The sequence below is a fragment of the Diospyros lotus genome, chromosome 7 (genome assembly GCF_014633365.1).
Source record: "Diospyros lotus cultivar Yz01 chromosome 7, ASM1463336v1, whole genome shotgun sequence".
NCBI classification, from domain to species: domain Eukaryota; kingdom Viridiplantae; phylum Streptophyta; class Magnoliopsida; order Ericales; family Ebenaceae; genus Diospyros; species Diospyros lotus.
In genome coordinates, this window is record NC_068344.1 from 31,276,146 (window position 1) to 31,303,860 (window position 27,715).

A 27,715-nucleotide genomic window follows, 5' to 3' on the forward strand; every position below is an offset into this window, starting at 1 on the left:
ACGGTTCCAAGTGGGAGCCAACCAAGTCCAACTCGGTTCTTAGCCCCGTGCTACCTCAAAATCCCAAGCGGAATATGTTGAGAATATGTCAGGAAGCTCCCGATGGTTGCCACGTGTCCCTCACTCCCTCCTCTATAAATAGGCGGCTTACCTCTTCATCCGAGGGGATTCATTTTTGGGGGAGGGACAAGAACTCTATTTTTCTCTCAAGCATTTAAAGGGCCAATCGGTTCTTAGGGTCCAATCGGTTCTTTACCTCAGTTGTTACTAAGGGTCAGTCGATTCTTAGACTAGTTGTTACTAAGGGCCAGTCAGTTTTAATCAAGACCTAGTCGATTCTCCAACCAGTTGGTTTTAATGAAGATCCAATCGGTTCAAGACCCAAAATAAGAGAAAAATTTATTTCTAAATACCAAATTGTTTAGAAGAAAATACCTCTAAAGAAAGTCAAGAGAGATTTTTATTTAATAAAACTAACTACTTAAAAAAGAAGTTTAGTAGGATATACATAGAACAACATTATTATGTCTCTAGGGTAATTATCAATATCTACAAAGGAAATCAACTATAATTCTCCACATATTATCCACAACATAGTAGCTAGAGGTGATGAAAACTTCAATTACATGGAACCATGCTTACCGATTTATATACAAAATTCCTGTAATAGCTAGTAAAATAGCTGTGTAAGACCCTGCAAAACTCATATAAAAAGTGTTCAGGTCGATAAAGTCAAATACCACACTTGCATTTTTATAAGCTGATGGAGGTGAATCTATGCAATTATTTGGTAATGGTTCTCCACAAAGAAATGGATTCTCAATATAGCTACTTGGGTCGAAAGTTCCAAATTGATTTGTTGTCTGAGGAATCCTTCCACTTAAGTTGTTGTAAGACACATTGAACGTCCCCAATGAGTATAGATTAGTAAGTTGAGAGGGGATATTTCCATTCAAGTTGTTGTGAGAAAGATCCAAGCTCTCTATGTTCTCTAACTTGCAAAGAGTTGTGGGGATTCCTCCAATCAGGTTGTTGTGAGATAGGTTTAGTGCTTTGATTTTGCTAAGATTTCCAATTTCAAGTGGTATGTGGCCAGTTAATTTGTTGTTGGAGAGATCGATTGCTGAAAAAAGGAACAAAGGTTGTCCTGTGTAAAGCAAGGTCATTCCTTTGGTTGTGAACTCCATGCCATCTTCATTGATACAACGCGTGATGTAATCTTGATGATTACGAATCTTTAGGCTAGGAAACACGAGTTCTTCGATACAGTAGCGACTTAGAATAAAATCCAGTATTTCTACTGTTTCATTTTCTAGCCCAAATGTGATGTTATTTAAGCAATAAGGAATGATGCCCGACAACTTATTGGAAGAAAGATCAATCAAGATTAATCTAGACAAGTGGCAAATCTGATATGGGATATTACTTTCAAAGTGATTATTTTTCAAGATAAGAATGCTTAGCCAAGAAAGACTGTCGATCCAATCTGGAATGCTTCCATTAAAATGGTTATTTGAAAGATCTATCATTCTTATGTGATTCATTAATCGGTGGAACACCTTTGGAAACGGTCCATTTAGCCTATTGTTGGATAGCTGAATTTGCTCTAGGTATTCCACATTAAAGCAAGACGGTATTATCCCAGTGAAATTGTTGCTAGAAAGATCCAATAGTTGTAGTCTATTAAATTGACAAAACTCAATAGGAAACTCACCTTCAAGATGATTATGGCTAAGATTCAACAATCTCAAGGCAATACTACTGGATAAGTTGTGTGGGATTTTTGTGAACTTATTTTCGTCCAGATGCAACTGGCTTAAGTTTGGCAAGTCGTTTTGAGGGGGTAGTATAGGGCCTATCAAGTTGTTGTTTGATAGTTTCATCACTTCAATAATCTACAACCCATTGCCAAATGTACAGGAATTTGACCAGATAATTGGTTATTTGACAAGTCCAGAACATATAGAGAGGTCATGTCACCTAATGAAAACGGAATCATGCCTTTAAAGTTATTTCTAGACATGTTTAGCAATTTTAACTTGGGGAAAAAACTACCAATCTTGTATGGGATGGCACCATAGAAATTATTGTTAGAGATATCTAATGCTACAAGTTGTGTCATTGGAGATGAGGGCAATTGGAAAGGTTCAGAAAATGAATTCTTTCTTAGGATAAATGCTTGTAGTCTAGTATTGTTCTCCAACAACCACATTGGGGATGTTCTTCCAAAATCAAATCTAGAGAGTTGAACTATTTTGAGTTGATTTTGATAGTAGAAAAGGTTGGGCAGAGACTTGGGAGTGTTTTTGCTCTGTTTAGAATTAGAAAGATGGATTTTAATCAATTGGAAACTTGGGGCTAAGCCAAAAATGTCCTCTTCTTCCAAAAATATGTTGCCAACACTTTCCAGCATCGTAAGTTTGGAGAGGTTGTAATATGACTTAAATGAGATTGGGACCAGAAAATTGTTATTTGAAAGCCTAAGATATTCCAAGGATATGAGATTGGGAAGAGGAGATAATACAATGTTCCCAGAAAATTGATTGCTAGTGATATCCAAAAACCTAAGAGATGTCAAGTTTCCTAGGCACCAAGGCAACTGACCCCCTAGTTCATTATAACTCAAGTCAATCTCTTGAAGAGTCTTCAATTCAGACAAACCTTGGAAAAAGAAAAGTGAGTTAGAAATTTATCAACAACAATGTATAAACATCTAGCCGCCTCCGAAACCTGGGTTTTGGAGGCGATGGCCGCCTCCGAAACCAGGTTTCATAGGCGAGGGACACCTCCGAACAGCCCCATCAAACCCAAAAATGATGTTTCTTGACATTAGATCGAACCCAAAAATGACATTTCTTGACATTAGCTCACTGATACAACCCAAACAATCAAAAATGTAAGTAAAACTTATCTCACCAAGCGCGCACAGCAAAGAGACGCGGCTGTAGAGAAGGCGACGACTGCGAGTGCGGTGTAGGGAAGTTTCAAAGGTGAGTGGAGGTTGAGAACGGCGGTGAGGCGCGGCAGAGATGTGTATTGTATGAGTATATGAAGGCAAATTTGGAATATAGTTGGCTACAACAAGTAATAATTCTGGCTGCGAAGAGTAATTATTAAATTTATTTTAATTATGGCTGCGAAGAGTAAAAAGCTAGCTGTGAATAGAATTTCCCTATATATATATATATATATATTAAAAGAATCTACCTTGTGAACGGCCAAAATATTGAAGACTCCATCACGTCAGCTTTTTTGTTTGGTGTTGTGGACGGGGGCATCTAATGAACCCCTTTGTGGAGAAATCTCAACGCATGTCAGAAGACATTGATGTGCATTCTTATCATCATCAAATTAAGACCAATTCAAGCTTATGTACGTATTGGACCAAACAATTAAAGCGCAATTAGCGGACATGCATATGCAATTACATAGCTCATTTTTCTTCTTCTTCTATTTATTTTTAATGATTGAAAATTTGAATGCAGCGTTGAAAATTGAGTAAAAAGGTATCGTGTGTACGAGTTCTCACCGACACTATAAAACAAACAATTTGACCACCAGTCCGTGTTATTTATGTGTCTTAATGTCGCATAACGTATTTTTAAACAATTACCCACAAATAATCAAATTTGATTTGTGAATATATATATATATATGTATGTTTCGGCTAGCAGGATACAACTCTTCAATGGCAATGGCATTGACATCTATCACCCTCTTCCTCATCCTCCTAATTCCCTGCAACTTACCATCTTCAAGTGCACAGAAATGGATCAAAGTTGGTTACTGGTATAACGTCAGCGGATTCCCCGTTTCCGACATAAACTCAGCTCTCTTCACTTACCTCACGTTTGCCTACGCAGACCTCAACTCTTCCACATACCAGCTTTCCATCCCTTTGGAAAACCATAAGCAGTTTTCCAATTTTTTTTTTTGCTCAAGTCCCCAAAATGTGTTGAGCTGGCTCTAGTCCCATCAATTCTAGACTGAAATTTGAGTACTTTTAATATCAAGAATACTGCCTTAGAAAAAACTATAAATTACCCTATTCTATTTGAGAATTAAAATAAATATAAGAAATCCATAATTTGTTTAGAAGGAAGGTCTAATACAAGGGTGAAGTGATTAAAATTATCATTCACGTAGGGTGAAATGACACCATTTTACTTCAAATGATGATTTCAATCACTCAATATCTAAATTTGATGGATATTTTGAATAATTTATCATTAGTATAAACATAAATACGAGCGGTTAAAGTCCTGCAAGATGTGGTAGCAATATTTTTACAAGTACAAATCACAATAGGGGTTGATATTATTAAATAATATAATTCTGTATAATGATTATATTTGTATAATATTACCTTAATACCAAAACAATTAGATTATATATATATTATGTTAAAGATAATATATATATACAATAATTTTTTTCATTAAATAAGAATATATTAATAATAAAACACCAAGCAAATACAATTTTCATTAGGGCATATATTGAGCAAGCAAAGAAAGAAAGACCATAACAACAACTAGCAAACTAACCCAACAAGAATGAGACAAAAGATAGGACAAAGACTCACAACACAAGGAAGTGAAATTGGAGCGCGACATCATGCTGAGTTTATGTGCACGAGCCCAACTGCATCTGAGTTTTGTTTAGCCCTTTCTAGTGCATCCTTCTTCTTCCGTTCCTTCTTCAACTTGGCTTTGAACTTCACAAGAACAAAGTCAGATGAAAAATCCTTCTCCTCAACATGATCCCGTTTACCCCTATATTCAATAGCCATCCTTTTCTCTATAAGACATCCTTCTTCCACGGGAAAGCATAAATCCCTAGAAGAAGGAATGACTATATCCTCCTCCATGAGGGAGCAAAACCAATTTTCCATCAACCGACCCACCTTAGAAGAGTTGATAGGGCTAGCTTGAGAAGCATACTTTGCAATCGCACACAATGACATAGGTGAAGAAGCCTGACGAGAATTATTTATGGGCTTCCATATGTCCTTAATCTTAACACCCTCAAGGCCTTTCCCTTTATGATTCATAAGGTCAGCCCCTTGTCCTTGACCAGATGTGGGAATAGGTTATGTCTGACACCAACCTGAACTAGATTAGGAGACTTAGGACATTGAAAAATAGTATGACTAAACACCTTATAGTGAGTACACACAAGTGGAAATCATTGATATTCTACGAGTAGACAAGTAATCCTAGGCTCACCTATGAATTCATTCAAACCTTGATCTAGATTAATATATCTCAAAAAAATTGAAGTCAGATGCATTTTCATGCAGACCCTAGCTAGTAATCCTCTGCCATTGGCTCAGCATGAAGAGGCCTACCCAACCCACTGACAATCACTTCAACACCCTCAATTGATCATTCGTCTAGAGGAATATTATAAATTTTAACCCAAAAGGAATAGACATATAGGACTCTTGTGTAAGACTTAGGTTCCCAACATTTTAGGAATAAAGGCTCACTCACAAAATGCCATGGGCCAGACACACCTAACATGTGATCTTGAGTGTCAAAACGAAGTAAATAAAATGCACAATTATTGGATATTACCTCAACAAGGCCATAATGGTTCCCAATCTTGAATGCAATCGATTGATACATTGGAAAGGGTAACTTTTTGTCAATAAAATAACCCACTAGGGTTTTGAGCCAGTAGTCCGAATTCCTCTCAAGAATATGCGCCTAAGATTACAAGTTGAGTTTGATATTATTTAAACATGACAAGTACCTCATTTAGCAGTAATAAAAGATATTTAGATTAAAAAAATTAAATAATATGCTTAAAGTAAAAAACTAGCTACTCGTATGAAATTAGGGGTGTTTGGACACTGAATGCATATATACAAAAAGAATCTAACTTATGAATGGCCAAAATATTGAAGACTCCATCATGTCGGCTTCTTTGTTTGGCGTTGTGGACGGGGATGGACCACTTTGTGGAGAAATCTCAGCACATGTCGGAAGACATTAATGTGCATTCTTATCATCATCAAATTAAGACCAATTCAAGTTTATGTATTGGACCAAACAATTAATGGACAATTGGCGCACATGCATGCAATTACATAGGTCACTTTTCTTCTTCTTCTTCTATTTATTTTCAATGATGGAATTATGTTAGTTTTTTTTCCCACCCATAATTCATTATGCGAGAAAATCAACCATTGATGGATGTCATCCTTATCCTCTGTGGCCGTCAAAAGAGGCTTTGCCATGCATGAAACTGTCAAGAGATCAAGATGATACTAGAATTGATGAAAAGGACAAAATCATCACTTCATCATCCAACTCAGCCACGGCTAGCTTTTCAGTTGAGTGCATAATCAACCCCCTAGTCAACAATATCATGGTAACTGTTATGCCTATTAAATAAATAAGTAATCCGAAAAAGAAAAAAGAAAAAAAGATCACGTGACAATCTCAGGAGCTGCCACATGGCAGCCCATCAAAGTGGCTTGGCTGCTCCATGCAGCCAGGAAGCGGCCACTTTGGTCGCTTCCTTCCTCCCCCATGTTGCCATGTGGCAGCGTGGCTAAGACAAATGGGGGGCTTCAACCCCCCCCCACCCCCGAGAGAGTATCTCGGGGGTATTTTCATGCCCCATGCCACGCTGCCACGCGGCAGCGTGGCTAAGGCAAAAGGGGGGCTTCACCCCCACCCCCGAGGGAGGTCACTCAGGGGTGCCTAATGCGCTCCCCTTTGCGGGCGCTTGCGTGCCTGCATTCATGCACCCTCACACCGATAATCCCGCAAGACTCGATCAAAACCACCTCCGAGATATCCGCCAAGAAAAGTGGGCCACTCAACACATGGATGCCCCTCTCATCGCTATAAATAGTGGGTCTTTTTCTCTCATTCGGGAGGCAACCTCTCACTCTGGTACTTACTTTTTGTCTTCAAGCATTTCACTTTTACGAGGGACTAACTTAAGCATCGGAGGGTCCACGTGGGGATTCTCACCCGCGCCCCTAATCAATTTTCTTTCCAGCAGGTCATCCATCGCTCTCAAACTAGTCAAGGGACTCACCCATCGCTGTCGTGACCCCCGAGAGACTCATCCATCGCTCTCAAACTAGCCAAGGGACTCACCCATCGCTGTCGTGACCCCCGAGAGACTCATCCATCGCTCTCAAACTAGCCAAGGGACTCACCCATCGCTGCCGTGACCCCCGAGAGACTCATCCATCACTATCGTGACCCTCCGGGAGACTCATCCATCGCTATAACTCCACCCCGGGAGACTTACTCATCTCTCCCGATAATTACTCATAGTTTGGACAATCCACACGTCACCCATGGCCCGAAGGAGTCATCCATTCCTGCTTGAGTCCTCCATCGCTCAGATACACCACACGAGAGTCATCCATCGCTCGGATCAATCACACGTGGGTCATCCATCGGCAGTTTCCACTTTTACAAATTTATTGTTGTAACCGTGTAACAACAATTGGCGCTGTCTATGGGAACTCAAACAAAAGGCCAAGAAACCTTCATTCACCATGGCACAAACTTGAAGCGATCGACAGACTCTCTCTCATGGTGCACAATCACCTCAACAAGATACCCTCTCTCAGGTGGAAGAACAACATCAATCTACTCATGAAGATCAGCTACCCCTCATCCATGGGGGCCATCCACCCCTCATCCATCAGTCCCATCGTGAGGGTCACCCATCCCTCACTCATTAGCAGCCACCCCTTCCAGGGCCTCCTCATCCATTGAGGGTTCAACTTCAGGTGCCACCCCTTACCACCACATATGCCCTTTCAGGACCCTACTCAGATATACATATCCCATCAGTAGTTCCTTGGGCTGAGTATGAGGCCTTACAACAAGAACATGCCGAAGAGGTGCAAGCTCTTCGCGAAATGGCTGGAATTTTGCAAAGCTTAGTTCCTCACGGGTCAATCCCAGCCACATTGAGAAAGTTCATACCAGAAATAGTTCCGTCCCACAAGGCTCGTCAGGAGGTACCAGGGAACGACTCCTATCGAGAAGCGAGCCCTGAAACTCATGCTCAACCTATCCCTACTAGAAACAATCAACCAAGATCTCCTTTAAGAGGAGCTTATAGCCAAACTTCTCCCCATCGAGGAAATCATGGAGGAATTGATCGTCGAAAGATAGAAAGGCGAAGCCCACAAAGAGGAAGATATTCTGAAACAGTGGCCAGCACTCTTATGGAAAGAGGTCGGGATTCCAAACCTGCGACCAAGCAGAATGATGGGTCTGATAACAACCCTACTGCATTTAGTGCACGGGAGACAGCCAATATGAAAAAGATGATTGAGCGGGTGCTACAATAGAATAAGTTATTACCCACTTCCGAGGAACAATCTAGAAGAAAACTACCATTCGTGGCAGAAGTAATGGAGAAACCCTTACCGAGAAAGTTCAAGATGCCTCAGGAATGGGACGACGAGATAATGTGCATGGCATTTCCATTAACCCTAACTGGGCACACTCGGGCCTGGTTTAACGGCTTACCCGAAGCATCCATCTCTTTATTTGGCTAGCTAAAAACAAAGTTTATCAAAGCATTCATTATTAACAGTCAGAGAAAGAAAGATGCGACATATCTGCTTAGCATTCGACAAGGGAATAAAGAAACCATACGCCACTACGTGGACAGATTTCAAAACGCCACACTTGAGATTTGTAATTTACCGATTGAAATGGCAGTGTCTGCTATGTTCTAAGGGACACGACTAACCCCTTTGCAAGAATCATTGTCTCTAGACCCTCTGAAATCTCTGGCAGACCTGTTTATCAGGGCTAATAAGTACATACTCTATACGGAGATGATGAGAACGGTAAGGGGAAATGAAAATAAGGAGCGAAAAAGAAAGGAGCGAGATATTGAAGAAAACCTTAATCGGCGACAAGAGAGGACCCGAAGACTGGATGATGTCAGGCCCCAATTCAATCACTATACCCGGCTCACCCAACCTCGGTCTACCATATTAGCAGCCATAGAATGATCAAGCCTAATCAGGCTTCCAAAAAAGGTGGATCGACCTATAGGAAAGAATCAGGATGAGTACTGTCGATACCATAGGACTCGTGACCATTCCACTGATCAATGTAGGGAGTTGAAAAATCAAATTGAGATGCTTATCCGAGAAGGGCACTTACAAAGATATGTACGAGAAGAAGAGAAAAACAACAGGGAGCCACAAAGAAAAGAAGAGAGGCCTGAAACACAAGAAATACATAATCCAAGACAACAAGAGAAAGGAAGCGATTACAGACAAAATCTCCCTCTAGATAATGAACCAACACATTAGGTTATACATGTCATTTCGGGCGGCGAAACCTTGGCTGGTGATAGCTCCTCTTCCCGAAAAGACTATGCCCGTTTGGCCTACCAGGACAATTCGGTAATGGAGGTTAGAGAAAATGAAGAGCCCATTATGTTCACACCTGCGGATAGAGGAGATATAATCATTCCACATGATGACCCGATGGTAATCTCAGCTATCATTGCAAAGCACCCAATTTAGAGAATTTTGGTAGACAATGGTAGCTTAGTTAACCTCATTTATTGGAATTGTTTCGAGCAAATGCACATTTCACAAGATCGATTGAAAAATATCTCTTCCCTTTTATATAGTTTTACAGGGGAGCCTGTCTCGGTGGTTGGTTCAATTCAGTTGCCAGTCACATTGGGCTCTGATCCTCAGAGAACAACACGTCAGTCCTGCTTCATGGTGGTTAAAGCCTCATCAACTGCATACAATCTAATTTTTATCCATCCCTTACTCAACGATATGAGAGCCGTAGTCTCTTACTGCTATCTGTTGATGAAATTTCCTACACCCCAAGGAGTGGGACAAGTCCGAGGGGATCAACGGAAGGCCCACACGTGCTATGTTGCATCTATAAAAGGGAAACAAAGTGAAGAGACTTTATCGATTGCCAAGCAAACTATGCAAGACTAGGTTGTATTATTTCTTTCATTAGAATTATTTGTATTATAATAATGTGAGTTCAAAACAGGATTGTGGACATAGGCACATTTGGCTGAACCACATCAAAATGTTTGTACTCACTCCTACAAATAAATTATCGTTATTGCGTCCACTATTATCTACCAGATTTCATCAAGGGTTCTTTCTAGAACGAAAGGCCCGTTGGCTCGCGCACAGGCTGGCAGCGAGGTGAAAGTTAAAAGCTCGTTGCCCTGCTCATAACCCGGCAACGAGGGAGATAACAAGCCCATTATCCCGCGCGTAGTCCGACAATAGGGGAAAAATAAGACATTGTCCCGCACATGGCCTGACAATGGGGTGAAAATAAAATTACTATCCTGCAAAAAGTCAGATAGAAATGAGCCATAATATTTGTTGCCCCGTGAACGACCTACACAGCTTCGCTTGGTGACCTAAGGCCCATTACCTTACTACTAGCCCGACAACGAGGTAAACACAAAAAGACATGTTGTCTCGCTAATAGTCCAACCATAAGGTGAAAACAACAAGTCTGTTGCCCTGCTCATACCCCGGCAACAAGAAAATACTAAAACTAATTGCGGACGTAGGCGCTACACCAAACACGAAAATAAAAGATGTATATTCTTTCTAATTGCAAACGTAGGCATTATGTCGAACCGCAAAAATAAAATATTTATGCTATTTAATTGCGGACGTAGGCATCATGTCGAATCGCAAAAATAAAATATTGCAAAATTAGACACTGCGCTCACAATACCAATGAGCATGTACACCTGAAGCTAGAGAGCCCGTGCCATTGTAACGAAAAAGATCATTGCCTCACTCATAACCTGGCGATGAGGAGGTAAGAACATCACATTGCCTCGCAAGCAGCCTGACAACGAGAAGACATGAAACCGTTATCCTGCGATACATCGAGGGAGCATAATTTCAACGGCCCCACAAGTGACTTATACTGCTTCGCCTGGCATCCGAATAGTGCAATAGCTGCTACCCTGCAAGAAGATATGTCATATTCATCATTTTGCAAGTAATCCAACAAACCAAAAAATGGAGTGACAATCATCACGAACACCATTGGATTCGGAGAAAATTTCTCAATACGTCAATTCATCTCTCGGCAACATGTAGATACATATACGAGCCAGTAATGATATGGTCACTCTTGACTTGATTTGAAGATCTTTCCGAGCCCCCATCACCTTGAGAGCTGGGAGCGCATGAAGAAATTGTGTTTATACTCATATGAGATGAAGAACTGAATGCATGGACCACAACTGCAAGGGCAGGAGCTTCAACACATCATTCGAAGACTCTGCCACATCTACTTGAAGCCATCGCATTTATGAGGAGTCGAAATAGAAAAATGCCAGAGCTACAAATAATGTAGAAAACTCATTGAAACAATGGCCAAACGAGAAGCTCAAGCCTCCTTTTATAGAGGCACCCAGGGAGCAGAATGCCAAAAATAGCTACGAAAAACGTAAAGGAGGAGATTGCTACAAAGGAGGAAAAATAACCTCTTAAAAATATGGCAGTGTTGTAGGCATAATACTCTTTCTCCTGGGAGACCTGAAAGAAAGAGTATGGAGCAATTGTTATGCCTATTAAATAAATAAGTAGTCCGAAAAAAGAAAGAGAAAAAAAGGCCACGTGGCAGCCTATCAAAGTGGCCTGGCTGCTCTATGCAGCCAGGAAACGGCCTGACCGCATGGAAGTGGCCACTTTGGCCGCTTCCTTCCTCCCCCATGCTGCCATGTGGCAGCGTGGCTAAGACAAAGGGGGGCTTCAACCCCCTCCCACCCCCGAGAGAGTCTCTCGGGGGTATTTTCATGCCTCATGCCACGCTGCCACGCTACAGCGTGGCTAAGGCAAAATTGGGGCTTCACCCTTACCCCCGAGAGAGTCTCTCAAGGGTATTCTCACGCCCCCGAGAGAGGTCTCTCGGGGGTGCCTTACACCCCCGAGGGAGGTCACTCGGGGGTGCCTAATGCGTGCCCCTTTGCGCGCCTTTGCGTGCCTGCATTCATGCACCCTTGCGCCGATAACCCCGCAAGACTCGGTCAAAACCACCTCCGAGATATCCGCCAAGAAAAGTGGTCCACTCAACACATGGATGCCCCTCTCATCGCTATAAATTGGGGGTCTTTTCCTCTCATGTACTTACTTTTTGTCTTCAAGCATTTCATTTTTATGAGGGACTAACTTAAGTATCGGAGGGTCCACGCGGGGATTCTCACCCTCGCCTCTAATCAATTTTCTTTCCAACAAGTCACCCATTACTCTCAAACTAGCCAAATGACTCACCCATCGCTGTCGTGACCCCCGAGAGACTCATCCATCGCTCTCAAACTAGCCAAGGGACTCACCCATCACTGCTGTGACCCCCGAGAGACTCATCCATTGCTATCACTCCACCCCGGGAGACTCACCCATCTCTCCCGATAATTACTCATCATTTGGACAATCCACACGTCACCCATGGCCCGAAGGAGTCATCCATCCCCGCGTGAGTCATCCATCGCTCAGATACACCACACGAGAGTCATCCATCGCTCGGATCAACCACACATGGGTCATCCATCGACGATTTCTCTTTTACAAATTTATTGTTGTAACCGTATAACGACAGTAATAATTGTAATTAATTTCATATGAAATAATTCAATTGATGGGCTTGTTCAGGGAATTGGTTTTTTAAAATTAGGATTGATTAAAACATTTCTTATTAGTTAAAAAAATCTTTCCGAGAAAAGAAGAGTCAAAACCAAGAAAACTGGGAGCAATTAAAGCCTGTATTTGAGGTTCTACTGCAGTGCTTACAATGACATTTGCAACAAAGAAGATCATCTTCAATGGCTTCCAAGACTCTTCATATCTTCTTCTCTCTTCTTCTAATCCAAAATCATGTCTCAGCAGGCCAAGATGCAGTTCGATCGGCTTACTGGTTTCCAGGCAGTGGGATCGAAGCCAAAGCCATAGACTCCACTTTGTTCACCCACCTCTTCTGCGCTTTCGCCGATCTTGATGCCAGCACAAACCAAGTCATCGATTCACCCGCAAACTCTGGCCCATTCTCGCAATTCACCCAAACAGTCCAGCTCAATAACCCTAATGTCAAAACCCTTCTCTCCATTGGCGGTGGAAAGGCCAACAATGCCGACTATGCTTCCATGGCCAGCCGAGAAAGTTCCAGGAAAAGCTTCATCGATTCTTCAATATCACTAGCCAGAAAATATGGGTTCCACGGCCTGGACCTCGACTGGGAGTACCCAGAAACCGCCGCCCAAACGGCCAATCTCAAGCTGCTTTTCAACGAGTGGCGTACCGCTGTGGCCGCCGACGCTCAGGCCACTGGAAAACCGGCTTTGCTTCTCACAGCAGCTGTTTTCTATAAACCAAAGGTTAATGGAGTGGATTATGATATTGATTCCATAGCAAATGGATTGGATTGGATCAACTTGATGGCTTATGAGTTCTATGATCCTACCAGGTCTTCAGTGACAAAATCTCACGCTGCATTGTATGATCCAGCAGGAGATGATCATATCAGTTGCGATGATGGGGTTGCAGATTGGATTAAGGCTGGTTTGAGCCCGAAGAAGCTGGTTCTTGGGTTTCCATATTTTGGGTTTGCTTGGAGGCTGCAGGATGCTAATAATCATGGCCTTGAGGCTCCGGCCAGCGGTGCAGTTGGCGCCGATAAAGGGGTCATGAGGTTCGACGAAATCAAGGCCTTTCTGAACAGTGCCACGGATGGTGCCAGGACTATTTCCACCAAGGCTTCTTATGCTAAGCAAAAGGGTTTGCTTGGTTACTTTGCGTGGCATGTTGCACAGGATGATGACGACTGGACACTTTCCAAAGAAGGTTAGTTCTCATCAAAATCCACCTTGTTACATATTTCTTATCTAACTCCTCTAATTCTAAATTGGACCGGTTAGGTATTTTTAGGAAAATTAAATCTATGTGTGCATAAAAAAATCAAGCAGGTATAATGCCGAGTGACCATAGCTTGGTAGTTAGGAATTTTATAGAGATTACAACTAAATTATTGAAGTTGTATGTAGTCCAACGACTATACCGTGACCTAATCACCTGTATCATTTAAGGGAGAAGATAGTTAATTATCTGGTGTTTTAAGGATTATGAGAGTTTTCAATTTTGTGCATATATAATTAAAATCTTTTTGGAGGGGTTTTCTAGTTCTTTTCTTTCAAAAGCTGCATGTTGATTAATTGAATACATTAATCTTATTATTGTGAGATTATGGAGGTGAGTTTATTTAGAAACCAAATCACATTAAATTTGTGTTTTTTTTTCTTATTTTCTGTGTGATGTGTGTAATCTTTTCTTTACACCTTCTCCATAAGTATAATTTTAATAACGAGGAATGCAAAGTAAACAAAAGAATTAATTAATAATTACTGTTGTCAATGCGTATATATATATTTTTGTATGACTTTTTGTTATGATTTTTCTGATTTTTAGTTTAATTTTGCTTTGATCAATTTAATCTTGTTACCCTGGCATGGGTTTTTAATTTTCTTGCAACCCAGAAAGCATGTGAAGCATGAAAGCCATAAATGTGATCGTATAAAGATTAATCAGAATAAGAAGGCCCTTTAATATAAAAGCCTTAGTGAACTAAAAAGCTGAATAAAATAAAGTTTTTGTCCCCATCGTCACTGCAAGAGGTTTGATTTTTTTCGGCAGTTAAGAAACTGCTGGAAAAAGTAAAAAAACTGTTGGTAAAATTTTTATCGGTGGTAATTTTATCTGCCGAAATACCTCCGTCGGAAAATATAAATCCATCCAGATAAATTAGCATACGCAGGAAAATCATTAATCGTCCACAACAATGCTGCATGCATGTGAAACATTTTTTTTCTTGAAGCATCATAAGTTTCTATCCCTTCGCTCCATAATTCTTGTAACTCTTGAATCAACGGTTGCAGAAACACATCAATATTGTCTCCTGGTGCACAAGGTCCATCAATCAATAAAGACAAGATGAAGTAAGGTTGTTTCATACACAACCAAGACGGTAGATTATATGGCATTAACACAATTGGGCAAAATGCTATAGCTAATGGTCATTGTTCGAAACGGATTAAACCTATCAGAAGCCAACCCAAGTCTAACATTGCGACTATCTTCAGCGAATTTCGGATGTTGTTCATCAAAAGATTGCCAAGCCAATGAATCAGCAGGATGCCTCATTATACCATCCTTTGTTCTAACTTTTTCATGCCACCTCATTAACGATGCTGTTTTGTTAGACATAAACAATCTTTGCAGTCTCGAAATCAAAGGAAAGTGTCGTACTTGTTTAGAAGCGACTTTTTTCATCTTCGTTATATCGTCGTCCACGTGCACCTCGTATTCTTTGTACCTTGACTCCCCATAAAAAGTACATCTGTCCAACTTTGATGCATCTTTCCAAAAGAGCATACAATTGTTAGGGCATGCATCGTACTTATAGTACTTAAAACCTAAATCCTCACTCAGTTTCTTAGCCTCCCAATACGATCGTGGCAATGACACTCCTTTTGGAAATGCCTCATTCAACAACTCAAGCAACATATCAAATATTTTATCCGACAACCCACCCAATACCTCCAAGTGTTGTAAACGAACAATAAACGATAATGTCGTGAAATTCTTACAACCAGGCCATAACTCTGTTTCTGCCTTCTCCAACAATTCATAGAATCTCGTAACTTCTTCACTGCTTCCAACATTGTTTATGGGAACTCCATGTGCATCATGTATCATTCCCACCATATCATCTCCAATATTACATTCCTGATCTTGAAATTCTCCTCGACTATGATGAGGCACATATAGCTCTCCATGAACCGTCCATATTATGTGATTAGTGTCAAATCCATTCAGAATGAGGTGTTCCTCCACAACATCTCGTTTATGAAAATATCTGTTAACACATTTAATACTTGCCCTAGGAGACTTATGTTTATAGGCAAATTGAATAAACTTCTTAATTCCTTGTTCGTATCGAGGATCTAGTCTGTTCGATATGTTAATCCAACTCTTATTCAGCTCCATTAGAATAATTTATATATCAAACCTGATAAGAATAAGGATTCAAGCTAAAGTTACCATTCCATTTAAACATATTTGTGTGGCCCAAACAATATAGGTTGTGCTTCTCATTTGTCCATGTTGTGCACTGAATCAGTATAAACTGCCCAATATGAGAAATTCAAACTTGTACAAAATAAAGAAAATAGATGTGGTAAACAACTTGTGCAACATGAGCAAATAAGTGTTAAAGTAGTTGCCACGCATATTAAGAACAAAAAAATGTGTTATAATCAAAAAATTTATTATTTTACCATTATTAAGTTTTCAATAGTTAATATTAGGGAAAAAAGTTTAAGATAGTTGGCATGCCGTTTAGTTTCTACCATGCTTCATGTTGATTTCTCTAGGTTTTTGATAGGCCAAATGGTATGGTGTTTCACATGAAAGAGCATATTAAGTGTTTATTTTTATTTTTTTTTCCAAATTGCATGACCGGCATGTTTAGATTGCAAATTCAACATGCATTTCTCAAGCATGGCCATTTCGATGTTTTATCAAGCTAAGGCACTTGCAATCTAACATATTATGTAAAAATGTTGAATAACTCTAATATTTGTTCTATTCTATAGGGAGCAATTTAGTTTGGATTTTTTTTTTTTATTTACAGTAGTTTCTGATTTTAGTTATGTACTGAACGAGTATCTGCACTACGTTGGAAAACAGATTGCACGTTGCATTATTTTAGGAATTAGTTTGCTATCTTTCTGCATCTTTCTTGTTGATGAATTAGTCTATTTAAAGACCAGCAATTATTGAATAATATTGTATCAAAGCACTTGTCTTCTCTCATATGTATTAGTCTATTTAAAGACCAGAAATACATATGAGAATAATATTGAACCAATAGCATTGAATACAAAGCAGCAGCAAGTCAATGGTAATGGAACCAAATTAGGCAAAATAACTGAACCTGATTCTGAAATGAGAACTGAAATTAGACATGACAGTCAAGCAGTTGCCCTAACATGGAATGACTGAGCAGGTCTTAAGCAAATAACACACTACAGTAGCTTTGAAATTTGGCAGTGATTTATGGTCAGAGAAGATATAAGTGTGAGAGTGCAAGTAAAGATAATGACATTATGTATTGGAAATTGAGGTAGACCCAAGACTTACAGAATAACACCTATATACCTTCTGTCACGCTAGGAAAAGACCTGGATGTTTATAATTGATAAAACTTTAGCAGGAAAAATCATATGTATTTCCAGCATAATAGGACTCAATATATACAGTTCTGGGGGTTAACAACCCACCTCCTTAAAAATAGGACACACAGCCTAACCAACTATCCTGAAACAAACAAACAGATAAGGACCAAGACTCAGACCACTTCTACCATAACCATCGGATAAGGATGACCAAAAGAACCAACAATTAAAGGATAAAAACAATAAGACACAAGCCACCAGATAAATTCAGTAAAATTGAGGAAATCACACTACTTATCTTCTGACAATAATAGTATTATTTTAATAGAAAATAAGGGGGAAATTTTCTCTTTAGAGTTTGTGCTCACATGACAAACATTTGGGACATGAAGAATTTTCAGCTTTTGTGCAAATTCATTGGCAAACCTCAAATTCAATCATAAAGTGTCCAATGCCCAACCTATATCTAAGGCAAGCCAGTCAAGTCATATGGATGGCAGCAGGGAGGGTTTCAGGATTCAAGCAGCTCAGCTTCCCCACATGAAACTGCACCTTGGCCAGGGGAGGGTGGGGTAAGGAATGCAGAAGCCTCAAAGCAGAGCAAGAAATAGTGAGGAAAGCACTGACTAACACCATGCAGATTTTAAAGATGAAAACAAAAACCGATAAAACATTTCAGTATCATCTATTCACAACGTACAAATACACAAGAACTTTAACTATATTACACGTAAATGGGCACTTTTACAGAGGTAACACCTAACTTCTGCCCCCTCTGGCGTCGGACAAATGATACGATCAAGAAGACATCATGAAGATTAACTTCTTGTCAAAAATAGTTGGCTCTCATTAATAAAAAATGCTTCAATGTTATCACTCTGCAGTGTTTATCCTCTTGTAAAGTAAATCTGACAAGTACCAACAAAAGCCACCAAGTAAAACAGTTGAAAATTAAAAGACGTCAAAGAAAACTAAACAGAAAAAAATATGAAATGGATGATCTATGGCGCAACAACATAGAGACCAAACAGTTTTCTAAGGATAGTTAGTGAATATAAAGTAATTGAGATACCTTGATGAGTTTAAAGATTGCTTAAATGGCGAGGGAGGCAGCGGCAATAGCAAGCGAGAGCGACTGAGGGCGAGGCGAGCGATGGCGAGGGAGGCAATGGCGAGAGCGACTGAGAGCGAGGCGAGCGATGGTGAGGAAGGCAACAGCGAGACCGAGCAAGAGCAACTGAGAGCGAGGCGAGCGATGGTGAGGGAGGCAGCGACGAGACCGAGCGAGAGCAACTGAGAGCAAGGCCAGGGAGGCAACGGCGAGACCGAGCGAGAGCAACTGAGAGCGATGCGAGAGCGAGCAAGAGAAGGTTAGGGTTTGCATGAGGGATTTTGGGGAAGATTAATTTTGGGGGGGGGGGGGGGGGGGCGCGTATATAAATCATATCCCGGCGGGTATTAAAATCGCCGAGAATGGGTCATAATTTCAGGCGGTTTCGCAAACCGCTGGTAAAGGTTAAACATCCCCAGCGGTTACCGCCGGGGATGGGTCAACATCGTCGACAGTTTTTGAAAATAGCCGGGGATATGTCAACATCACCGACGATTTGTAAACTGTCGAAAATTGTGATATTTTCCCAACAATTGTGGTATTTTCTTGACAATTGTACAAATCATCGAAAAAAGTTCGCTGGTAATATCACCTTCTCTTGTAGTGCGTTCTAATGCACAGCAATATGTTACATATATAATTTGACAATGATATAATATAATATTATTAATTCAATTGACTCGTTCTATGGCCTGTGATGTTTCAGGGGAGAAAAAATGACACGTTCATCATAAATAAATGTAGGGTTGTTTCCAGTGGTCCAACTTGTCAGTTGTCAAGCAAACATATAAAAAGAAACATAGAAAAAGAAAACACTACATTATTTGCGCTTGTTGACTCACACAAACATATAAAAAGAAAGGGAAGAAGAATTAACGTTTCTGAATTCTAATGTACCCTGCAACTTTGAATGCGACGTCGAAAATCGAGTAAAGGTATAGTGTGTGCGAGTTCTCATCGATACTATAAAAAACAAACAATTTAACCACCAGTATGTGTTATTTATGTGTCTTAATGTGGCATAATGTATTCATATTATATATATATATATAAATTAATCAGATTAATATATTTTCCTCTTAAGAAATGTAAATCAGAATAGAGAGAGAGAGAGAGAGACAGAGAGAGAAGTGCACAAATAGAGAAATGAATGTCATTTTCCATCCTTCATTATTTTTAAACAATTACCCACAAATAATCAAATTTGATTTGTGAATATATATATATATGTATGTATGTATCGGCTAGCAGAAGGATAGAACTCTTCAATGGCATTGACTTCTATAACCCTCTTCCTCATCCTCCTAATTCCCTGCAACTTACCATCTTCAGGTGCACAGACATGGATCAAGGGTGGTTACTGGTATTACGACAGCGGATTCCCCGTTTCCGACATAAACTCAGCTCTCTTCACGCACCTCATATGTGCCTACGCAGACCTCAACTCTTCCACATACCAGCTTTCCATCCCTTCGGCAAACCATAAACAGTTTTCCAACTTTACCAACACTGTCAAACAAAAGAACCCACAAATCGTGACCCTTCTATCCATAAGCGGAGGATTAGCTAATTCTTCAGATTTCAACTCAATGATCAGCCAATCTTCTTATAGGAAACCTTTCATCGACTCCTCAATAAGAACAGCCAGATCCTACGGCTTTCATGGCCTCGACTTTAATTGGTTTGATGCAAGTTCAGCGTCTGAATTGGCCAAACTGGCCACCCTCTTCCAAGAATGGCGAGCCGCCATTGAAGCCGAGCCAAGAAATTCAAACACCTCAAAGCTTATTCTAACAATGGCAGTTTGGTTCTCTCCAAATACAATTACAGCAACCTTTCCGATCGAGTCTATGAGGAACAACTTGGACTGGCTCCATGTCATGGCTTATGCCTATCGTTCCCCCACAAGGGCGAATTTCACGGGGGCGTCTGCAGCTTTATACGATCCGGCGACGTCAATAAGCACAGATTATGGCGTTAATGAGTGGATTAATGGCGGATTTCCGAGCACGAAGCTTGTTTTGGGTTTACCTTTCTATGGCTATGCGTGGACGCTTGTGAACCCTAACAACAATGAAATCGGCGCACCGGCTAAGGGGCCGGCGAAGATTATTGATGCCGACACCGATGGACTGATGACCTATAAGGCCATTAAGTACTTTATTCAGAGGAATGGAGCCGTTACAAAGTATAATGCAACTTATGTGATGAACTACTGCAGCGTTGGATCATCTTGGATTGGCTTTGATGATGTTGAGGTAGTAAAGAATAAGGTTTCATACGCCAGAGAAAATAATTTGCTGGGTTATTATGCCTGGAGAGTCACCTATGATGATCATAACTGGGTGCTTTCTCAAGCAGCAGGTCAGTATATATTGTCTGTAATCTATCTATATCTTAGATTGAAGATGAACATGGCCTAGCTCCCCTGTTATAAGAAAGGCAGGGGAAGCCATTCTTAATCCTAATTGCTGTTACTGATAAGATCTAAATATGAACTGCTTAATGATCTTAACTATGCCTCAATCTCGAACAATAAAAATGTTCACAGCCGGAGAACACGGGGAAGATCATGGAAACACGAGCCGCAGGTTGCTAAAAATATTGGTTCCAGTAATAGCCATAGCCATTCTTGTATTAGTTCCTGCAACATGGTATCTTCGAAAGAGAGGTAACATCCTCTTGCAGCCATGGGGAGCCTAGCTAGCACACTTCCTTCATTTTCTGCCTTTGATTTGGTAATTGTGTCATTCGGTTTCAGGATCGATGTACAAAGGAAAAGAATCGCAATCCAAACTTGGAACTGGGATGCTGTCTGAAGGAAATACCAATGATCCCAGCATGCTCGTGTTTCATTTCAATGATATTGTGGAGGCCACTGATAATTTTTCATTTGAAAATAAGCTGGGAGAGGGTGGATATGGACCTGTTTACAAGGTTAAGATTTCTGTCTTGGATAGTTTTACAGATGCATTTATGCCAAAATTACAAATTAAAGGTGTCTGTTTTATAGGCAAAGCTAAAGAACGGACAAGAAATTGCAGTAAAAAGACTTTCTAAAACTTCCAAACAAGGATACGAAGAGTTTAAGAATGAGGTTATGCTTACTGCGAGACTGCAACACGTAAATCTTGTTAGGGTTCTTGGGTTTTGTGTTGAAAGAGACGAACAAATGCTAATCTATGAGTACATGATAAACAAAAGCTTAGACTACTACATCTATGGTGAGCAATATATATACGTACACACTTAACTGTTCACAACTATTTTCCTTTCTTCATTAGCTAGCAAATTAATTGATCTGTTTCATGAAGATCCAATTAGACGATTGGTTTTGAATTGGGAGAAACGAGTTCAAATTATCGAAGGAGTTGTTCAAGGGCTTTTATATCTCCAAGAATATTCAAGATTTACCATAATCCATCGAGATTTGAAAGCAAGTAACATCTTGTTGGATAGTGAGATGAAGGCTAAGATTTCAGACTTCGGAATGGCTAGAATATTCCAAAAAGAAGACATTGAAGCAAACACAAGTAGGATTGTTGGAACATAGTAAGTGATCATCAATAAAAAATTTGTATAAACTATTTCAAACACTTTTTTATGTTCGCTCAAAAACTAATGTAATAATTTTCTTGTGTTTACTCACGAAATGCAGTGGATATATCCCTCCTGAATATGTACAACGTGGCATTTATTCTACAAAATCTGATGTCTACAGTTTTGGAGTTTTACTTCTTCAAATCATAAGCGGAAAGCCAAATAATTGTTGCCACGGCTTGGAAGAAAACTTGAACCTTCTTGAATATGTAAGTTACGCCGCAATCAATTTTCTTGTTCATTATTTGAATTGTAAAGATGAATAGATGATTGTCAACATAATTTTAGGCATATGAGCTGTGGAAGGAAGGAAAATGTATGGAGTTCACTGATCCATCTTTGGATGACACAAATTCTTCTTGTAAACTGATGAGATGCATGCAAATAGCTTTGCTATGTGTTCAAGAAAATCCAGCTGAGAGGCCTTCTATGCCAGAAGTCTCTTCAATGCTCATAAATGAAACCATATCCATGAATGCTCTGAAAAGGCCTGCTTTTTCAGTGAGAAGAGATGAAGGTCAAGTGCAACGGTCTCCGCTACAACAAGAAACTTGGTCAGTAGATAATGCAAGTATTACTCAATTGGTGGCTCGATAGAGACTTCTTCTCCAATCTTACTAGCTAGGATAAATATGTGAAAAGAATTAAAAAATAAAACTTTTGATATATATATATATATATATATATACTAAATTGCTTCTTTGATCGTTGGATTTTATTAAACTTCTTAACTGGGTGTTTCATCTTTTGTTGAGAATTTCATGATTTGTAGTTTCTAAAGCTAAACTTCTTAATTGGGTGTTTCATCTTTTGTTGAGAATTTCATGATTTGTAGTTTCTAAAGCTACTAACTGGTTGTCTTTTTTCAAGATTTTAACTTAACACCAAAAAGAAGAAAAAAATCCTCTCGCGCCTCTTTGTAACCAAGCATTAGCAAGGCCATTTTTATCATTAAATATTGCTAATAATCCTAGTTCCACAATTTGCACAGCCATTCTTGTACATAGAGATAGAGGTAACTTCTCCTTCCGGCCATGGCCCATGGGGATTGACATTTTCTAACTATATTCAAATAAGGAGGTTAGCGCAGTTGCTTCATTTTCCTATATTAGCGGTGAGAATAAAATATAAATTCATACATACATTTAGATCACCACTTTTTTTTTTTTATTAATTTGGGATGATTGGGACAATATAACTTCTCATCACTCACACATGACTGAATCCTTATTTCTATCGCCAAGATCTCCACCACTCTACTCTCTCTCTCTGCTATTCCAACTCCAAGGCGATGAGCAAGAAGCAGGGAGACAACCTTACCGCCATGGACGAGCTTTGGATGATTGCATTGTGGGTAAGCCTTTATCTGTTCCTTCTCTTATTCTTTTAGCAATTCCCACAATGAGCTTGATAATAGAAATCAACAAAGCGAAATAGGAATTCAAGAAATTGAAACGAGAAGTCCAGAAAGGGCTCTGATCAAACTTGAAATGGAATCTTAATATTAATCTGTGATCAAGAAAAAGACTAAACCCAAATCGTAACGCACCTTTCTTTTTGAAAGAAATTCCATCCTACTAACTGAAGCCCCAGTTGCAGCTTGCAATTGCATGCATGAGCATGACGCAGAGCCAGAGAGAGAGAGAGAGAGATGAAGCCCTGGTTCACAAAATTGATGTACCAAAGGAGCAATTCAACTCAAATAACCAAATTCTGATTGCCCATTCATTCTAATCACAAAGTGAAGCAATCAGTGAGCAATTGGCAAGTCAACCACTGTTGAGCACTTGATTTCGGTATACTATTGAACTTGAAATAGAAAGGGCCTTGGGTCTTATAGGCCCAATACCATGTAATGCAAATAGAATTGAACAAAAGAAGACTTGGGCCTTAGGAGATTGAGCCCAATTTACCAATTTGAATTTTTGCTTGAACAGAATCCAATTTGACCAATTAAACCCAATTAAATTTTTTCAGTTTAATCATATTACGTTAAAAAAAAGAGAGGGAGATTTGTTTTAGTTTAAATAGATTTGTTTGGTTGGGGTAATTAATGTCTCAGGTGGCATGCAGTAGATTGCAGATCTAGAGAAATTTATGTAGGGGGAAATTGAAATTTTTTTAATATGTAAAATTATACATCGCAGATTTTGAGGTGAGTTATAATTTTTTTTAAAACTAATTAAATTTTTTATATAAAAATTAATTTTAATTGTGAACTGCCCTGGGCTTTCACAATTGATACGCCCATATCCCTGATTAGTGACTATTGATTACGTTTGTCACCCTATATGTTTCCTGGAAAATGCTATTGGTACACCCATTTTGTACATCTTGGGCTACATAAGAGGGTATTATGACAAAAAAATCCTTCATGAGGCGCATAGAGGCGCGTGAGGCGCATATAAGACTCAGGGTATTTTGGTTATAATACCCCCTTATGTAGCCCAAAATGTACAAAATGAGTGTACATCTAGCATGATTCATGTTTCCTTATCCTTGTTCCTTGCACTTTATGTATTCCGGCAACGGGTTCCTCATTTCCGACAGAAACTCGACTCTCTTCGCAAACCTCATATATATGTGCGCGTGCGCGTGGCATTGTTTCTAAGTACAGATGCAACTTAGGTAGTGAACTAGTGCGGTTTTGGATTAACTCGGACTGGTTGAGATAGTAAAGATTAAGGTTGGGAGACAAGTCCCATTGGTTGCTTAATTTCTCAAGCAGCAGGTGAGTGTGTATATACATGCACATTGTGCGTAAACTATATAGGTTGCTTTCTGAAGCAAAATATACATTTGAGTTAAATTTTAGATTGGTTGGTCAAATTAATCACGTTGTCTTGAAGTCTGTTTCGATTGTAAGTTAGATTGCACAGAAATAAAAACAGAAAATACATACAATATGAAATAAAAATAGAAAATGTCATTTTTCATAAAAAAAAAAATAAGGAACAGAAACACAGGAGAAACGTGTAAATGAAAAGATATAATTTTTTTTGTAAATATAATTTTTAATATAAAAACTAAGTTATTCAATCTAAAAATAAACATAAATTCTATAATGCATTCAAACAAATTTTAAAAATAAATTCTAGAAAAAATTAAAAACTTTGTGTTAGAGATGAAAAAAATTAAAAATTTATCTCTTGAATCGATATTTTTCTAATACTATGAAATAGTCATGAAAAATTTCTGAAATTACAAAAGTGGATCAAAAAGGTTTCTTGGAGTTTCGAAAACACCGAAATGGCACCCCCAAGAAATTTCCATGCAGATCATAAGTTGTAAGTATATGCATAAAAAAATAAAAGCAAAATTACACTAACCATTCTTGAGGATTAGCATAATTACATAAATTAACCCTATAATTTGAGAAATTACAAGGACTCCTTTCGTTAAAAGTTAATATAAAATGACTATTTTACTCTTATAATTTTCTCTTTTTTTCTCTATCATTTTAGTAAAATTAAAAAGCAAGTTCATCGATAATGCGCAACAAATGCTAGGGTTCCATCAATAGAGATGGAGAAGTGAGAGAAATAAAATAACACCAAATGTTAGAATTCTTCAAACCGAAAACTAGGGAAGTGATGGGTGAATGGTCTCATTAATTAGGACGGTAAGTGATAAAATTCTTAGATCAACAAAAAAGAAAGAGAAAGAAAACAAAAATGGAATTCTTAGTTTTTTTTAAGGTTCTTGGATTTTGTGTTGACAAAGAAGAACAAATGTTGATCTATGATTATATGCCAAAGAAAAGCTTGGAATAGCTTGGTTATGTGGTCAAGATTTGTTTCCTATTTTCCTATGTTCATTTCCATTGCTGGAATTATTTACAAATAGCTAATTGATTTATTTCATAAAGATCCAATTAGAAGATGGTGTTAGATTGGAGAAACACATTTAAATGATTGAAGTGATTGTTTACTCAAGATTCATCCTAATTCACTTAGATTAATTGAAAGCAAGGAAACATCTTTTTGGATAGTGAGATAAAGGTAAAAATTTTGAAATGATTATAATCTAAGCGAACACAAGTAACAATTGTCCTTAATATACGACAAATAGTTCTGCCACTTCACCAACACTGTCAAATGAAAAAACCAACATGTGGTCACACTTTTGTCTATCGACAGGACACCAACCAATGACTCAATTTTCTCCTTAATATATGATGAGCCAATCTTCTTAGAGGAAATCTTTCATTGACTTGTCGATAACAACGACTAGATCTTATGGGTTTCATCATCTCAACTATTTTTTATGAGATTCAATAACTACTTAGTCTATTATGGCCAACATATTCCGAGAATGTGGAATTGCCATTGAAATTTAAAAATGGGACTAGTATATCATCCGTTGGAAATACTGAGAATCCCAATTTGTTCATGTTCCATTTCAATGATATTGTAGAGTTTACCAATAATTTTTTATTTGAAAATATGTTTGAACAAGGTGGATATGGGCCAAATGACAAGTTAGATTTGTGTTTTGGATAATTTATATAATGTCTTAAATTTCAGTTTTTATTGTCAAAGAATTTAAGAATTTATTTTTTTAAATATAAAGTCTTTAGTAATTTTTCATAAATTTTTTGAAACTATATTATACCTAAATAAGATTACTAAAAGGTTTAAAAGCAATAACATCAATCATTACATCACCCCAAATCGAGTTCCATATTGTTTTGTTCAACACATAAAAGTTTAAAGCCATACACAAAAATTGTGCGAAATTCTCACCTTTTCGTTTATTTATTTTTTTTTTTTTAGAGGAACTGATTTTACCGTTCACCTATGAGTACATGAGAATATGCTGATTAGGTAATAAACCACCTAATAACATCTCAAAAATATTTTTAAACTCGTGAACAACTAATAATTATGAACTGCATTACTATAATAAATTCACAATGAATAATGAGAAGATGATCACCAAATATCAGTATAACAAGTGGACTCATGCCACTTCACTAACCCAACCAACTTGTCCACCAAGCCATATTGGAATTCAATGCATATGTGTTATGATATTCAGGTTCAAATGCAATAAGTCAAAACTTTAAACATGCACACATTTTATTTCATTTCATGAACATGATTTATGTGAAGTAAAGGGTAAAATAGCAATAATAAATAAGTATAGGAATGCTCCTGGAATTTTGGGAAAAATGGAGGGCATCTGCACAATTTTCTAAAAATTATGGTAGGTATGTTACTTGCCCCGATCTTATAAGTCATCTTCAACTAGTGCTTTTAGGTGAGGTGCTGTGATGTTACATTTAGCTTCTTTTTGTGGTTGTCTTTGGTCCAACAAGTGCGTGGTGTCAGGCCGGCTAAAGAGGTAGGTTAGTGAGGCAATTGCCTAGGCCTAACCTTTTAGTTTAATAAATAATTATTTTATTTTTAATATTAAAATAAAATTAATAAAATTTTAATTTTTCATTAAAGAGTTGGGGCCTAAATTAATGATGGCTTAGGGCCCCCTAAGCCCTTCAGCCAGTCCTGGGTGGTGTCTTCTATTTCAGTTTGTTTTTTTCTCTATTTTGGTGGTATGTGTTCTTTTGTTCTTGTGTCTAGGCAGTGCTGGACCATTGCTTCGATGGTTGGGGGTTTAGACGTGATGTTCTTACATGAGCTGCTGCCTATGTATGGATCATGGCGTGGGTGGTATTCGGATTATTTTGGCACATGGGCTTCCCAGTAGGAGTCTAAATGGCATTCCTGGTGACTTTTTCTTTGCGGTCGATTTTCAGTTCAA

The 27,715-nt window shown here is 38.7% G+C and overlaps 4 protein-coding genes across 4 annotated transcripts; 2 read left to right on the forward strand and 2 right to left on the reverse strand.

The window, feature by feature from the left end:
• Positions 1 to 638: 638 nt before the first annotated feature.
• Positions 639 to 3,910, reverse strand: LOC127805663 (receptor-like protein 15). The gene is made up of 5 exons (XM_052342417.1): positions 3,845 to 3,910; positions 3,680 to 3,738; positions 2,731 to 2,870; positions 1,961 to 2,661; positions 639 to 1,895 (listed from the first exon to the last, which is right to left on the reverse strand). The coding sequence occupies exons 1-5, from the start codon at positions 3,908 to 3,910 to the stop codon at positions 639 to 641; spliced, it is 2,223 nt and encodes a 740-aa protein (XP_052198377.1).
• An 8,909-nt stretch (positions 3,911 to 12,819) lies between these two features.
• On the forward strand, positions 12,820 to 14,257 carry LOC127806020 (class V chitinase-like). Its single transcript, XM_052342966.1, has one exon. The coding sequence runs from the start codon at positions 12,838 to 12,840 to the stop codon at positions 13,855 to 13,857; it is 1,020 nt and encodes a 339-aa protein (XP_052198926.1). The 5' UTR covers positions 12,820 to 12,837; the 3' UTR covers positions 13,858 to 14,257.
• A 777-nt stretch (positions 14,258 to 15,034) lies between these two features.
• Positions 15,035 to 16,051, reverse strand: LOC127805664 (uncharacterized). The gene has a single exon (XM_052342418.1). The coding sequence runs from the start codon at positions 16,049 to 16,051 to the stop codon at positions 15,035 to 15,037; it is 1,017 nt and encodes a 338-aa protein (XP_052198378.1).
• Positions 16,052 to 19,593: 3,542 nt separating this feature from the next.
• On the forward strand, positions 19,594 to 22,738 carry LOC127806016 (cysteine-rich receptor-like protein kinase 7). Its single transcript, XM_052342962.1, has 7 exons — positions 19,594 to 20,716; positions 20,904 to 21,023; positions 21,114 to 21,289; positions 21,366 to 21,576; positions 21,667 to 21,904; positions 22,011 to 22,161; positions 22,241 to 22,738. Exons 1-7 carry the CDS (start codon positions 19,621 to 19,623, stop codon positions 22,547 to 22,549), a joined length of 2,301 nt encoding a protein of 766 aa, XP_052198922.1. The 5' UTR covers positions 19,594 to 19,620; the 3' UTR covers positions 22,550 to 22,738.
• The last annotated feature ends 4,977 nt before the right edge of the window (positions 22,739 to 27,715 follow it).